General features: G+C 37.5%; 1 protein-coding gene across 1 annotated transcript in view; it reads right to left on the bottom strand.

The window, feature by feature from the left end:
• Window positions 1-15,997, bottom strand: part of TG (thyroglobulin) — a 139,972-nt gene that overhangs the window by 94,456 nt on the left and 29,519 nt on the right. Inside the window, exons 20-25 of the mRNA XM_090138023.1 lie at window positions 13,675-13,899; window positions 7,982-8,131; window positions 6,592-6,762; window positions 3,211-3,333; window positions 1,304-1,419; window positions 433-541 (exon numbers count right to left, since the gene is read on the bottom strand). Coding sequence (XP_089994149.1) covers window positions 433-541; window positions 1,304-1,419; window positions 3,211-3,333; window positions 6,592-6,762; window positions 7,982-8,131; window positions 13,675-13,899 — 894 coding nt within the window. The remainder of the gene's footprint in view (window positions 1-432; window positions 542-1,303; window positions 1,420-3,210; window positions 3,334-6,591; window positions 6,763-7,981; window positions 8,132-13,674; window positions 13,900-15,997) is intronic.

Genomic DNA, 15,997 nt, shown 5'->3' with positions numbered 1-15,997 from the left:
AGAATGCCTGCAGCCTAGAGTTGGTCGAAAGTTTTATGGTAAAAGCTAAGATTTAAAAATCATTTCTTGGACTTTGAGTTTCAATAGCAAGATAAGATTACCAAATGATTTGGTTCATTTAGACATGAATAGAGAGCCAGAATATATTGTCATTTAGGAAAGTATAACACTTAGGATATTCAGGGTTTTTTTATATTAACTGATGGAAAAAGCCATCAAAGCAAACATCAACAGCCATATTTCTTATCTGTGGGGAACAAGCTTTGAAAGGAAGATTTGGTGAGGTTTTTGGGCCACCATTCAGTATTAAGCCCTGAACAGAATTATGCCTTCTTGAACAAATATGTTCCCCCACATCATTAAGATCCTATTCAGAAGTATCCACAGTTTCAGGCACAGCAGTCTAACAGATCTCTAAGTTGCATCTGGTACCTTTCTTCAAATAGACCATCACAGCATCTCCCTCTGGATTCCTGATATAAAGCAAGCAGCTGAGACGACCAATGCTAGTGGCAGCAGGATTCCCCAGAGCACCTTGCACCTGAGACAGAAAATAAGCGTGAAATAAATGCAACCTAACCAACTTCCTGTGTTAAAACATCTTTTCCTTAGCCATAAGCAGAGGGAAGAATTATAACACATAGTTTATAACCACCACAGATGCGTTTTATCTTGTCAAACAGAAATCTCAGCTGATTTTCAGAGCCACTGTGCTGTATTTAGAAAGTTATGAGTAGGAAACTGTTAAAGGCATAGAATCATAGAATGGCCTGGGTTGAAAAGGACCATAATGATCACCTAGTTTCAACCCCCCTGCTATGTGCAGAGTTGCCAGAGCCACATCCAGCCTGGCCTTGAATGTCTCCAGCAATGGGGCATCCACAACCTCCATGGGCAACCTGTTCCAGTGCGTCACCACCCTCTAAAAGCCTTTGACTCAAAGGTTGGACAAGAGGAAGGGACTAAGAAATGATGACCATTCAGGTGACATGGTTACTGACCCAGTTGCTTCTAGTTCTGACTATTCAGATGAAAGCACTTTTTAAATTAACCTGATAGTCAGTCTGCGGGGGTTCAATATGTTTTAAGAAGAGAATTACTCTGTGCTGTTTCATGGAAACATTGAGGCATTCAGTGCCACTTTTGGCAATGACTGGTTGTAGTTTCTCTGCCAGCTTGAAGGAATGTATTACACAGTATCCAAGGAACCAGATAATTGCCCTCTCTTCTTTTGTGATACCTTCTACTTATATTACACCTATAGTATTACAGTAAACAGATTTGTAAATATCCCAGTTTTTACCAATCCAGAGGGGGTGCAGTTGAAGTTGACTTCAGCAGCACTGTATAAATCACACAATATTTCAGCACCAGCAGGGGTTACAGCAGCAAAACTGCAAGCTTCTTCCTTATCACAGTCTGAAAAACAAAGAGGAAACCTTAAGTTTTATAGTATTTCATACCTACAATTTTTGCTACAAATTCCTCTGTCTTCTGCCATTTACCTAATTTTTCATACCTCTATGAGACTGCAAGCACATGAGTTTCACATGCCAGATGGACTTTGGCTTTCAACCATTTAGAATAGCATCAAGTTTTCAAATTAAATGATATAAAATGTATTTGGTCATTCTTCACCAACAGATGAATTAAGTCTAACCACTTAACTAAATATTTAAAGTCTGCTGGATAATTTTGCCTGTGGAAGGTAGGGAAGACTCACACAAACCACTCAGCATATCTGCACGTGACAGTAACTCCACAGCAAACAGGCTGTGGTCAAAATCAGCGTGATAGAAGGTAATGAAACATGAAATTCTGAAAACATGCCTGCTGATTAGTGTAAGGCAGTGAGCAGCCATCCCCTTCCAAAGTTATGAGTGGCTGAAGATCCTTTTGCCTATATGCTACCACCACCAATAGGCTCCCACAGCTTTGCTCCTAAAGCAGGAGGCAAAATTGTTTCCAAATATTTGTTGCATAAAATAAAACAGTTTAGACCAGAACACCATCAGAATATAAACTAAACTATATGACTGCACAGGAGCAGAAAGGGAATGCTATTCCTATCCTATACAGTAATATTTTAGACTGGCATTGCAGTTCAGCAGTGAATATAAGCTCATATACTATTCACTTTGTTGCTTCAATCTTTTAATAAAAAAAAAGAAAAAAGAAAAAAAAGAAAATGCAACCTTCTCTTTTATAATGAAAATACAAATTACATGCATTGAATACATAGCTTGCCAAAGTGGCAGAGGGGTTGGAGATTCATGATCCTTGAGGTCCCTTCCAACCCGGCCCATTCTGTGATTCCTTCCTAAGTTCATGACTGAAATGCCTTGCTTTTAAGTATCTTCAGTTTCAGAGCTAGGTGCAAAAGATCTTATACTAACTGAATCTATGAAGCCCTGTGTGTACTCCCAGAATACTTTTAATCACTAAACCATGTTCCTAATTGCTACATCTATACAATACATGAACATCTCTGGGGATGATAACTCCGTTGCTTCCTGAGCAGCTTGCTTCAAAACTTGACCAGTGCTTAATATTAGCCCTTGTCACAGGCTATCCTTGTTATTAGAGCAAGGGTGTATTTATTTTGAATGCTACACCTCTATCTCTATCTTCACAAGTCTGCATTAGGAGACACAAGGCGAGGTAGCTTTAAAGCAGTGCAACTGTGGTTTTAGATAACTTTGAATCAACATAAGCCAGCAAATGTGATGTGTCCAAAGGCAATACTTTATGTACACTGTAAGACTCAGCAGAGGAATACATCTGCACTCCTTACAATATCCTTCGTATGTAAGCAAGGGTTTTTATTCCTTGTTAATATAGCAACCAAATAATCTGGGAAGAGACAAAGAACCTGATTTTCACGTGGGCTGAACATCTAATTCTTCTTTTTTTGTCTAAGTATCTGGAAAGTCTGATGAATGTTTCCTGGTTTGAATCTTGGCTCTCATTCATACTGCAAACTGGATTTAAACTCAAATGACTTGCCTAAATGGAACATAAGGTCATAAGATTTCTTTCTAAAAGAAAGAGCAATCTCCTCCCTGAACTAAATTAGCAGTTATCTAGCACAGAACTGCGAGAGACATAGTTCATCTAGGACCTTATCCATAAGTTCATCATACAAAAGGATTCAGAGTTCTCCAAGGTGGTTCCTATTGTCTGTGCAGATTTTCTGACAGTTTTCCTTACCTGAAATGCATTGAAAAGTTAGACTTTGTAGGACTCTCCCAAATGACCGAGATTTGAGAATTTGAACTTTGTCTGACCCATAAACGAATGTAGAGGCAGGAACTCTCTCGAATTTTCTGAGCACTAAAAACCAAAGACACAAATATCAGTTCCCATGCTGCAGAGAGACAAGGAGACATTGGCTAGAAGTAAAAATTAAGGACTTCTATAAGGGAAATAACTTACTAAATGATGCACTCTGACTCAACAAAGGAGACAATAGGAACGAGGGAAGGCTACAGGAAGGCTGAGGAGGGACTTTCATAAGGGCATGTATTTCTATTCTGCAAAAACAGCATGACAGCATGACAATATCTTTCAAAAGCAGTTAGCCAGAGGAGCAGTTAGCTGGCAGTTTATATTCAAGTGAGACTTCCCTGCCAGCAGCAGACTGATTGTCTCCTATTACTTGCTCATGGTACAGAATAAACTACTGAGTCAACAAGGGAACCAACTTTCTGAAAAACAGTCACTGAAATAAAAGTCAGCTCCAACAGAACTTGGCTACAAAGGATATCTAGGAACTTAATTCTCATGTTTAGGAGCGTACAACCATTGTTGTCCACTAACTTAAAGTTTGGGGATTTGTTGTAGGTAGTGTAGTCAGCATGCTCCTTTTTGACACCCTCACATTTTCCTACAGACTGTCACTTGATTTAAATCTACTCTCTCTGAGCTGCACATTGCACATGTGTGTAAGGAAGCCCATCAAGCAAGACTATTCACCAATTAGGAAAAGCTCATGGGGTCTAGAGATGGGGTTTAGCAGCAGGTTGTTAGAGTTTGGGTATTGTGGTCAGGTTGTGGTTGGACTTAATGATCTTTAAGGTCTTTTCCAACCGAGCAATTCTATGATTCTATGATGCAAAATCCAGAGGTCACCAAATGTGGACAAGTATCCATTTAAGCTCAGGTTTGGCCTTGGCCATGCCCTGAAGAATTTTATAGACAGTGAAGGGACACAGAGAGACGTTGCAACCTCTCTGCTCAGGTTTCTTATTTTTATATTATATATGTTTATAATAATATTATTACTTATACAGATTTTTTGATACAGTGTGTCCATCAGCTGATAAACTAATATCTTTCAGTGAGCACAACATGCTAAGGAGAAAGGAAGAATGTGGTGACTTAACCCTGTCTTGTCAGGCTTCTGCTCAAAATTCCATACATTCTAACCATAGAACGATCTAGGTTGCCAAAGACCTTAGAGAGCACCAAGTCAACCACCAATCTGATCTACTGAGTCCCATTACTAAACCATGTCCCTTACTGCCATATCCACACGTCTCTTTAATACTCAGAGATGCAGACTCCATCACTTTCCTGGAAAGCCTATTCCAATACTTGACCATCCTCTCTGTGAAAAAATTATTCCTGATATCCAGTCTAAACTTCCTCTAGTGCACCATGAGACCATTTCCTCACATCCTGACATTTGTCATCTGAGAAAAGAGACCAACAACCTCCCCTGTACAGCTTTCTTTATTGTAGTTGTAGAGTAAAACAAGCTTTCCCTTCAGCCTCCTCTTCTGCAGTCTCATCAAGCCAATTCAGACCTTCGGCTCATTGCACCTGACCTAGACCTTAAAGAGCTAAAAAGCAGGAGAGTCCTGGTTCAATCTCAGCCAATGTGAGATATCTGCCAGTAGAAGAGCTGGAGGTTCAGCCCTTTACTTCCCTGCACACTCAAACACAGAGGTTCAGCTGGAAGATCCCAGGCCTTTCTCCCTGCAACGAGCGCATAAACCACAAAATAAAATTCAGGGATAAGTTCTTAAAACAATCATTTGTACTCCTGCAGCAAAATAGTCGGGCTAAATCAGAAGCAAATGTCCAGTGTTGTCAGGGTTGAGTGAGCAGGTGCTTTTGATAAAACCATCATTTCTGCTCAGAAAGAACATAAGGGCTAGCCAAAAACTCAAAAAAAAAAAAAAGGTTCTTGCACTCCAGTGCAACTAGGGAGAGGCATAAACAGAGCTGGAAGGTTTTTTCCTTCTGAGGAATACAGGAAAACACAGTATAAGCATTAGCCTAATGCTACAGTAAACTGAACTGCTTTTACATCTGCAACTTTCAGTGATGCCCAGTTGAAAACAGAATGTACATATTTTCATAAAAATGAAAAGAATCTATATTTTTACATTGTTTGCAATGGTTTGCTGCCCTCATTTCTAATTCAAAATTGGAAGCACTTTGAATGCTTCTCTATTATTTTTCTTTTTGGTTTGCTTGTTTTGCTTTTGTGTTTAAATTTTTAATTCTGATATTCCACTCCTCCATTTTCTCTACTTCAGTAATATGGGAGAAAAGTAGAGAAAAGATAAAAACTGTCTAATTCAGAGCTCAACATAACATCAGTTTCTAAAGTGAATATTCCATTAAATTTGATGCCAATTATATAATGAATATAAAATATGCTGGAAGACTAATTTTTGGGAAAGGGAAAAGTTTTGGTTTTGAGGGTCATAGTTAAACCTCATTGCAAGCAGTCTAGGGACTGTTTGATGGATGACTTCAGTGATAGATCTCTAGCAGATGCTTACATGTACAACATCCAGCTTGATGAAGCCCTCATTTTGCATCTTTTCCTTTGGATTTCCAACAGATTACTTTCTACTTTGTCTTTCTGTCATCTCCTCTATTTCATTTTTTCTGAATTCCACTTCAACTGTTCCAAGGGCTCCTCCAGAAGTAGTGGAGAATTAGGTAAATGTTTGGAATATCATGGCTGATTTTTTTTTTTCTTCTTTTTTTTTTTTTTTTTTTTTGCAGGGCAATAGTGTTGTTGTTTTTTTTTTCCCCGTTTTGTCTTGTTTTATTGTTTGTTTAACTTTGTTTTCCAAAATTGTTTGAGAACTGCAATTTCACAATTGTGTTCAAGCAGAGGGAAATTTCCCCAGTTTGCAAGGACATGTTCACCATGTCAAATACCATAAAGCATGAGCCCAGACAGTGATGTTATGCCACAGCTATGAAGTCATTGTAAAACATAGTCTGTTTTACAGGATCACATGGATGAGTGATAATTTTACAGCAAAATTCATCATTCTGCTTTGTTCCCCTTAGCCCACTCATTATTCTTCTGCTCAAGAGATCAGCATATATAAAAAACTGTCAGCCATTGGAGAGTGAAAGAAATCTCTCTCCGCTTACAGGAAATGACTTCGTCAATCCAGTCATGGAAAAACAGAAGTAAGGAGCAATGTGGCTGAAGGCAGAGGCCACAAGTATGGGAAAATGAGTATGCTGGCAAATCAGCTGTGGAGCACTGGGTCATTTCATAAGGCAGCTACACTTACATTGGATAAAAACATGTCCAAATATCATTCTGGTACTTACCTAAGCACTCATTGTCTGTAAGGAGATCATCTGTTTCAGTCCAATCAAGAGATGCTCCAAAGTCATCAACGCAGAAGGATTTTTTAGTATCAGGGTCTTGTTGGGAAGGCCTATACTGGCCATCCTCATCACACTGCAAACCCTGCTCATTGCCTTGACAGTAAGTAATACCTGTTAACAGGGTGAAAAAAGGACAGGTTTGACAGTGTTGTCCGTGGGTTTTGAAGCATCAACAGAACAAAAAACTTTAAGTACAATAGAAACTTTTCTGAATATTAATCTTTAATTTATATGATGTTTTATTCTTTAAGATATGCTTCTCTCACTTTTTTGTTTTCTCTGTAAATCACATTTGGAACATTTGTGGGATTTTCTGTATGCATACAACATCCTTTGTTATAAGTTCTGTAAAGCAGAGAAGTATAGAGAAGGAACTATATTTTCACACAGGCTTATTCAGTGCTTATTGCAATGGACACATTAAATGTTATGAAGAACACCACAAGAGCCATCACAACAATTTATTTGTTACTTAAAACAAAACAAAACAAAACAAAAAAAAACACTGTTGGTGGGAAATATGGTGTTAACTCTCTTTTCTTAAAGAGTAAAGACTTTGATTTAAATTAGCAGCATCTTCCTAACTACTTTTCAATCCCTAATGTATAAACAACAAAGCACATGAGATCAATACCTACACTGAGAACACAGATACAGAAATGAAGGTGACAAATCAGTCTGATGACTTCTTTACGCAAAAAATAGATTCATTTTAGGGTGATTATAAACCTTCTGTTTTATCTCACCCAAGAGAATACATAGACTGGAACAAATCAAAGCAGTTCCTGTACTCATTCATAATACCAAGTCTTTAGTGTGATTACTTACTTTTAGTTTTATCCATGAGCTTAACAAGTGCTATTCTTTATAGAACTGCTTCCAAAAAAAAAAGTAATTTAAAATATATACACTAACTTTACTGAATATATCAACTTTGAGAAGTGTTTGTACCAAAGCTGGGTCTTGAAAGAGCTAGGCAAAGACTCCTTTAATATTCAAGAGAATGCCAATAAATTGACTATATCAGATGTTTCTTGCTGACTGAATACCCAGATGTCTTTCCACAGGACAATGAACATGTCTCAAAGAACCACAACATCCTGGATGAGACTGACCACTCATTTCTCACACATATTTGATCTAAACACCAGACAGTTCATTTTATCCTTGAAAAACATTTTTTAATATATGCAGAAAGGATCATATCCATTAAAAAAAAAATGTAAAAAAAAAAAAATGAGAAAGGATTTATTTTCAACCTGACAGATGAAAATAATATTCATCAGTTATTTGAAGTCAAAATACAAAGGGAAAAGTGGACTCCACTTACAGTCATCAGCACTGAATGCCCCATAAGAGCTGGTAGTTTTGCCCACAGGACACTTGATGCAAAATAAACGTCCTGTCTGATACTGATAGTAACCAAGAGGGCAGGGAATGCATTCACCATTCTGGAAATTAGTGCCTGGAGGACAAACAACTGCAAACAGAACAACATCGTTATTCTTATGGAATCCAACCATTTCAGGCATTTGCACACCCGTGAATGATTGTATATTTATCATGCTGGTAGACTTTCTAAGGTTTCAAGCCTTTAATATATGTGTTTCTAAGTGGAATAATACAGAAAAAATACAAAACCAAAATGTTCCTTAAATATTCATTAAACTCACTATTGCCTGGAATATATACTATGGCTTCTTATTTTCAGATCATCCTAAAAATACTCCTGAAATAATGCACTACACACTCTTTGGAAAAACCAAGTACAGGCCTGATTTCCAGCTGAATACTGTCAAACCCATTTATAATAAGATAATGCACTTTGTGAAAGAAAAGAAAGGAACTGAAGCTACAAACAGAGTCACTTCCTCAGAAACTACAGGCAGAAAGAGGAAGACTCCAGTGAGTAAAAATTCCAAAAACTTTGTAGAGAAATTCACCATCTGGTAACAATTTCATTCAGAATTCCTAGTAGAGAAGTTTTTGTAAGTACTTCCAAGCTAAACAGAAATGGCTGGATTAAAAGTCACTAGTTGTGCACATGACAACCCCAATACAAAACAAACATATCCTTAGGCTGAAAATAGGATTGTTCTGAAAATTATGTTTTCAGAAGTAATATTTCCAGCTGAACTGTTGCATATTCCAAAGAAAACTCTTTGTCTTCTGGGAGGTCATGCAATACCATCTTTCCCTCCAGATCATTCAGATGATCATTAAAGCAGAAGAGTCACAGATATATTTGCAGGACAATAACTTTACACGTTATTTCACAGCTGCTTTCCAGATGCACTTTTCCTTCAAAACACTATCAAATGTATATTTTGGGACTTTGACAAGGTGCAAAACTTCATTTCTGTTCTCGCCTTGCATTTTGACAGCCGTTTAAGCTTGTATTAGAGAGAAATTGTGATGGAAAATTGGCCATCTCCACTACAACTCATATGATGAATTTCTGCTCTAGCCAGCACATGGGAATGTAAACTAATTTAACTTGTTGAAGCACCTGAATTATAACAGATTAAAAAGACAGCTAGCATCACAATGATCATATCTTCCTTCACTTCCTCTAAATGGTCCAATGGGAAATTCCAGGATGAGACAACAGAGAGGCTGACTTTTTTTTCCTCTCAAGTAGTTATAATACATATCTAAAACCCACTAAAGAACCAAAAAAAATCCTGGATGAGACAGTATTCCACTTTCTAATGCATATTGCTTAATATACAAGTGTGTCTGATACATTTTAAAGACATTTTCCAACACATGCAAAAAGGATCATAAGCATTTCAAATGAACAGCAGTAGAAGAAAATAAAATGAAATGAGTAATCCATGCCTAAATCCAGGCAAAATGCAAAGGATAGGAGTGACAAATTAAGCAATTCAATTTTATAAAAGAAGAAATCATGTTTTCAAAGCCTCTTCCTCTTTCTGTAGTTATGGTCATGATGCAGATGTAACATCTGTGTCTAATCACATTTTAAGAAAGTAGAACAACTTTTTGTCTCACATTAGATTAACAAAAAAGACATGAAGAACAGCAAAAAAAAGAGCAAAACATTGGTGCAGAAACTGATGTTTTCTAGAATCCACAGCTCTTGAAAGCATGTATAACATCAGCTTTAAGTTAATCCCCCTGTGCTCATGTTAAGTGTGTGACTCTGAAAGTCAGACAAACCATCAAACTCAACTCTCGCAAGCTTTAATGTAGATATGTTTTAACAAGGTAAGAAACTAGAGGATAGCCTTAAGGCTATCTCAGAGCTAAGTGTTACCAATGGACTCAAACTTAATTTCCCTAAAATATGAAAATAAAACAAAACTAATAAAATAAAAATTAAAAATGCTCCCAAATTAAATCCCTGAATGCAGCACATAAGATCTGTAACCTGGCCTTGCTTTTAAGCCAACTAAGGCTTCTGCATACCAAGGGAACAACATACTGAGTAGCAATTTCCAGGCTAAAGAGCAACTAATTAAAGAATGGCAAAGCAGTTCCAAAGCAATGGGATAATGCCCTTCACAAAAGCCTCATTTTGCTTAAGACCAGCTCTCCCTACACTGAGTATGCTTAAAAATTATTACAGCTGATTACTACTCAATGCTTGCACTGCTCTCTCCTCCCTCCAGGAGGAGATTGGTGGGATTCCAGATTCTTGGTTCCATCAATAACTAATGAAGACTTGAGCTGCTAGCTTGGCTATAAATCCAGTGCTGTTTTTGATTTGGGTTATGCTCTGGTCAAAGCAGTTCTGATAGAATATAACAAGCATTCTAAATAATAAAAGGAGTGAACATAAAAATGTGCAGTAAAACAAAGGTAAATCACAACGAGCTTTAAGATTTCCTCCTGAAATAAACAGTGAGAGAGGAGAAGAAGAGAAATAGATCCCAACAGGATAAATGACCAGATTACTTATCCATAATGCACATAATAAAACTAAACCAAACAAAAAACAAAATACTGCATCACTGGAGAACAACAAACAGAATTCCTAACTCCAACATTTAAATAAAATGTTCAGCCCTACAACATAAAACAGTCCAGCATGTCCTCTGACATCTTAGAATAAGAAATTTCTGCCAAAATCTGGAAGATAAACCATCTCCTTCCCACATTTCTCTGATGTTGGCTTTACTGAGTGCCTCTCTCTACATCTAGCTGGTACAAATACACATGATCTGACTTACAAGGCAAATTAATTCAGCGCTTCCTGAAGGCCTCTATCCCTGGCAGGAAATATTTGGCTTAAAGATACAGTTCACTGCAAGTTCTTTTGTGATGGATTTCACTTAACAAATAATGATACCTTTAGTCTGTACAACAGTACATCTTGTTAAGTAACAGAGAGTTGTTACTTACTCTGGATTCTCTGTAAGAATTAATCTTTTTCTGCACGGCATGTTTAAATAACCAAAATTCGAAGTGTTGCAGACCACAGAGATGAACTAAAACTGCAGTCAATTTACCCTTACAGGTCCAAGCTGAGAACAGCAGTAGCTCAGAGCTGATTCATACCTTGATCCCTTTGAAGTCCTTTCCTTAAAAGCATGTCTTCAATGCTAACGGTAGGAAAGTGACCAGATACACTAACAAAATCTGCTATCTGGTGTTCAGCCTTGCCTGTCCAAAAAGCCATGCTTAATACAAAGGCAAAGTAGCTCATCTTTGAAACTGGCTTGACTTGCCTCTAAATAATGGTGTTATGCAATTGAGCACAGCACACACTGCCCTTCATATGTACTACTATTTTTCAATTCTAGTAAACTCCTTTAGTCACAAATTATATCATTACGTAATTTAATTACACATCAACTAAATGGTTATGCTAGTAAATTCTCAAGAGAAAGCTGCTACATAGCTCTGTGGTACTCCTTTCATGCAGAAATGTAAGATCCATCCAACTCAGGTCTACCCTCTTCACAAGACTGGCTAGAAGGTGCCCATTTCTGTAGGGAGCAGGCCAGTGTCAGTCCCATACTGACTTTACACTCTGGCAAACCTCACACAGAGATGCTGTCAGAGGGAGACCTTCAGGTAGAGGCCAGTAAAATTCAGACATGCGATGTAGGGGAAGATGTTATACAACTCCATAGCAATGCTCTTTCTCTTATGGAATACCACCTTTGAAGCTAACTATACAGTTTAACACACAGAAGGTATCATACTCACTCTTCTGAGTAGAGAGAAAAGGCAGAGGTTGAGCACAGACAAGTTAATAGATTTGAAGGCTTCTCTCTCAGCACTTTTTGCCAGGATTCAAATCACATAACATCTAAAATAACAAAAAAAATCTGCCAATATCCTAACTATTAGCAAGGTAACACCTTCAGTGCTTCACATCCGCCACTGCACTATTACTTATTACACTTCTTTTTTTCTCTTTTTTATCATATAAAAATCAAGAGTGATTAATTTGGGAGGAATTCAAGAAATGAAAATATTTACATCCAATTTATTCTCATTCAAGCTACCAAGTTAAAGACATAACAATCTATATTTTCATTTTTAATTATATGAGAAAGAAAAATATGATGATGACAATAACTGCAGAAATTTTCAGTGGTATTTTCTGTGGGAAAAAAATACAGTGTCATTTGTTTTACTGTTTGCTCTGAGATCATTCCTAAAAGGTAACAGAAATGGCAGCTAAAGTTAAATGCTACTGAGCTTAGAAGATCCCTACAATATAGTTCTCCCCTGCAACCTCTTTGCTCCAAAGCAGAAGCCTTCAAACCAAATGGGAACCTGGCAGCGTGCAAGGCCTATGTACAAAGTGATCATTTAACTTCAGGTACATCAGCATTTCAGCCACAGTAACTGCACTTTGGTTTCAAAACATATGAGCAGTTTTTATTCTCTTCCTATTATCGACAACAATATGTACCTGAATGCAGCTGCAAAATTCACAAACATGCATAAACTCAAGCTGAGCTTCCCTAGCTTGCTGCCTGCACTTAATCCATCTGGTTTTAAGTTTACAGACACAAGAGCACAGGTATTTCCCTTATTCATTATTTTTCAAATCCCTTGACAGCAGCAATTGAAAGACATTTGTTCTTGTAATCAGCTGAACATTAGAAAGCACTCCTAATTTGTAGAGAACCACCAAACCAAGCACAGAGCTAAGTTCTTTTCATGTGCCTTGATTTGTCCTTAGGATCTCTAACTTAAGCTACATAACATAGACCCATACATCACCCATTTAAAAAACTCCACATTTGAGAAAATTTATCCCATACTCTCTGTTGTTGCTCTTATACCTATCCCTATCAGTTTCCAAAAGAGCTAGACAAAATTAATGTATCCTGTGTACAAATTAATGTATGACATCAGAAAGGCACAGAATCACTGAGGCTAACTGGGTCAACAAGAACAATGAGGGTTGCTCTGTAGGATGGTTGATACAAATGGAAATACGAGCAGTGCTGTTAAGGCAGAGGGTTTTTGGTGATACACAGGGATCCTGTGAAGAGGTAGGCTTGGCAGCCCTGAACAGGATGTTGACAGAAAGACAGCCCATTCCAGGGAAGTAGACTAAACAGAAGGAAAGAAGATGAAAAAAGGGGAGAATTGCAATCAGGTCTGGCTGTTGGCCAGCACAGAGAAAGCTTCCATGTGAGCTGGCTGGGACTTGGCCCAAGAATTCTCAGACTCAAGATTTCTGCCATTTCTGTAGCTAGGTTTCTATTCTGGGTAGTGTATAATCATACAAAACACTGACTTTGCTTCTTAGTAAGGATTGTGTGCAATAAAGAAGGACCTTCTGATACCAGACAGATCTAAAAACATCCCAATAAATGTTCCATACAGTGTCAGTTCCAGAAAGTCTACTTCTAAATCATCGGTTCCAATCCATCTACAATGCAAGGACTAAACAGTAACCAAAGTAATAATTCCTGTCTTTATGCCTCTGACCTATTAAGCATAAACACAATCTTGCTGATAACTTATGAACTGTACCTTTATATCAATCCCTAACATAATCAAAGAAGGGAAAGCTAAACTGAGGCATACCACATCCTTGTGCATTTGGGACGATTTTCCCAGGAGATGAAATTCTTCGAAACCCGCTTCTACATCCCAGCTGCACTCTTGGAGACAAATCAAACTCTTCATCTTGGGGAAAATCAATGAACAAATCTGCTGGAAATTGCTTGGAGTCTAAATATAGCAGAAAACGACCATCCTCAATCTCTTTAATAAATGCTCCAATGAGTTTTTCTCCAACAAGTGCATTTTCTAAAGGAAATAATGTAAGAAAATAATATGAAGGAGATGTTTTGTGGGGAAATGGATAACAAAATAAAGAGTAATAAACATTATATTAACTATCAGTATCAGCAGATTCAAATACAAAATACAAGCATGCTAGCAAACAGCAGAAAAGAATGAATGTGTGTAGTGCTTACAGCATTGAAGTCCTACATTTAGTATATGTAGAAGTGCTAATGCAATAATCATAGAATCAGTTAGAATCCTCAGTTAGAATGTAGCCACAAGGATCATCAAGTCCAGTTTCTGGCTCCACACAGGTTACTCAAAATTAAACCGTATTTCTGAGACCATTGTCCAAACATCTCTTGAACTCCAGCAGGCTAATAGAATAATAGGTTGGTTTGGGTTCGAACATATTTTTAAAGATTATCTAGTCCACCTTCAGGTCATGGCAGGGCAAAAGAAAAAATAGCAAGTGCAAAAGTTAAAGTACCAGAAAACAAAATGTGATTTAATTTCTTTCTTTTGTTTCAATGGCTATATTTGGTTCTTCTGTATGTAGCATTTTATTTATTTGGTTTTGAAGACATTCGTAACTATATGATGATCAGTTTCTGTCACACTGCTGATCCAATAGGCACTCCCCTCACAGCTGCTGAAGCTGGTGTTTAAAGCTGTAAATAAGTGAGCATCTACCCATGCTTCCCATATTCTTAGTTTTCCAGGCAACTTCTCTTTCTGATTACTTGCTTCAGGACAGTTTCCAGCATAAGAGAAAGAGTGAGTTCCCCACTTGGCTGCACCAGAAGTACTACAAGGAACAGTGTTCGCAGAGAATTTTTTGTGCTTTACATGTTCTGTGAATCTCAGCAGGCCTCATGGCACTGACCTAAATGTTGGTACAGATTATGAAGACCTCCCATAGCTACAGGTGGTGTACAGCCCTGTAACCCAGCAAATGGGAAGTCCTGCACACTATGTGCTTCAGGTTTGCAAGCACACCAATGACCTTGGACATTGAATTTTCACAGGGAGGATGTTATATACGTAAAAAGAGTGTGAGGAATGTTACACCTCACACACTGCACAAGGATTATTATGTTGTGACTGACGCATTTAAGGGAAATAGATGAGGGTACTGCTGCCTTCTCACATGGTGAATTTCCCTACTTTGCACAGTAACCCATGGGTGGGTCTCAGTCCTGAGAGTGAAGAGAGAATTTCACAGGTAGGTATAAAACTCCAGCTATGCTGTTCATATTCTCAGTTTTCTGTTTCTTCCAGCTTTGAGCAACTTACTCTTCTGCTGTGCCGACACATAATACAACAAAAAAATAGCATACAATTGTGTTCAACCTCAAGCCAAATTGATAGTTAGCTTGTGAGAAAATAAATGGAAATTGCCACACAACTAGTAACACTTTGCAAAAGTTTTGCCAGAAATTATCTCATAACTGAAAGCAGAAACAAGCAGATTAGTCTTTTATTCAAGCAAATATCTTTCTGAATTTTCTTGTAACTAGATGTAGAAGAATTCAAAATAACCTAGAAATGACAGCTGGAGGGAATTCACACATAGAAAAGAAGCAAAGAGTCAAACCAGTAAGTACCCACATAGGTCTGCTGAATTTCCTTTACTTAAAAAATCCTTCTGTGTTGAATCATTCATAACACTATCAATAAATATGAAGTTCCTGTGGGGGTGCATGGGTCTACGTCTATATGGTATATTTTATGGGCTGTATATATTAACAGGCATAGAACTATAATATACATGTTCATGCATGGCAAATAGGTAAGCCATGGAATGTCTCAATGTTGTGACTGATTTCCTCCAATGTCACTGATGGGAACAGTCTACTATATTCCCATCCAAAAAAAGTTTATTTTTATAATAATTTCTAGTTTTGCTTGTTGAATAGAGAGAAATTTCTGTGAGTTTTCCTCAGGATTTTGGAACTAAGATTTAAGATGCCAAGTAAAATGGCATCATCTCAGAAAGATATTTGCACAGCCTCAGAATTTAATACATGAACATATGTGTAAGAAAAAATGTAATGAAACATTCACAATGATGATTTAGAACTGAGGTTCTTCACTGAGAACACATGCATGTTCTGTG

This window comes from Phasianus colchicus, chromosome 3 (genome assembly GCF_987193195.1).
Source record: "Phasianus colchicus chromosome 3, bPhaCol1.hap1.1, whole genome shotgun sequence".
Taxonomy (NCBI): Eukaryota; Metazoa; Chordata; class Aves; order Galliformes; family Phasianidae; genus Phasianus; species Phasianus colchicus.
This window is presented reverse-complemented; position numbering and strand designations above follow the sequence as displayed.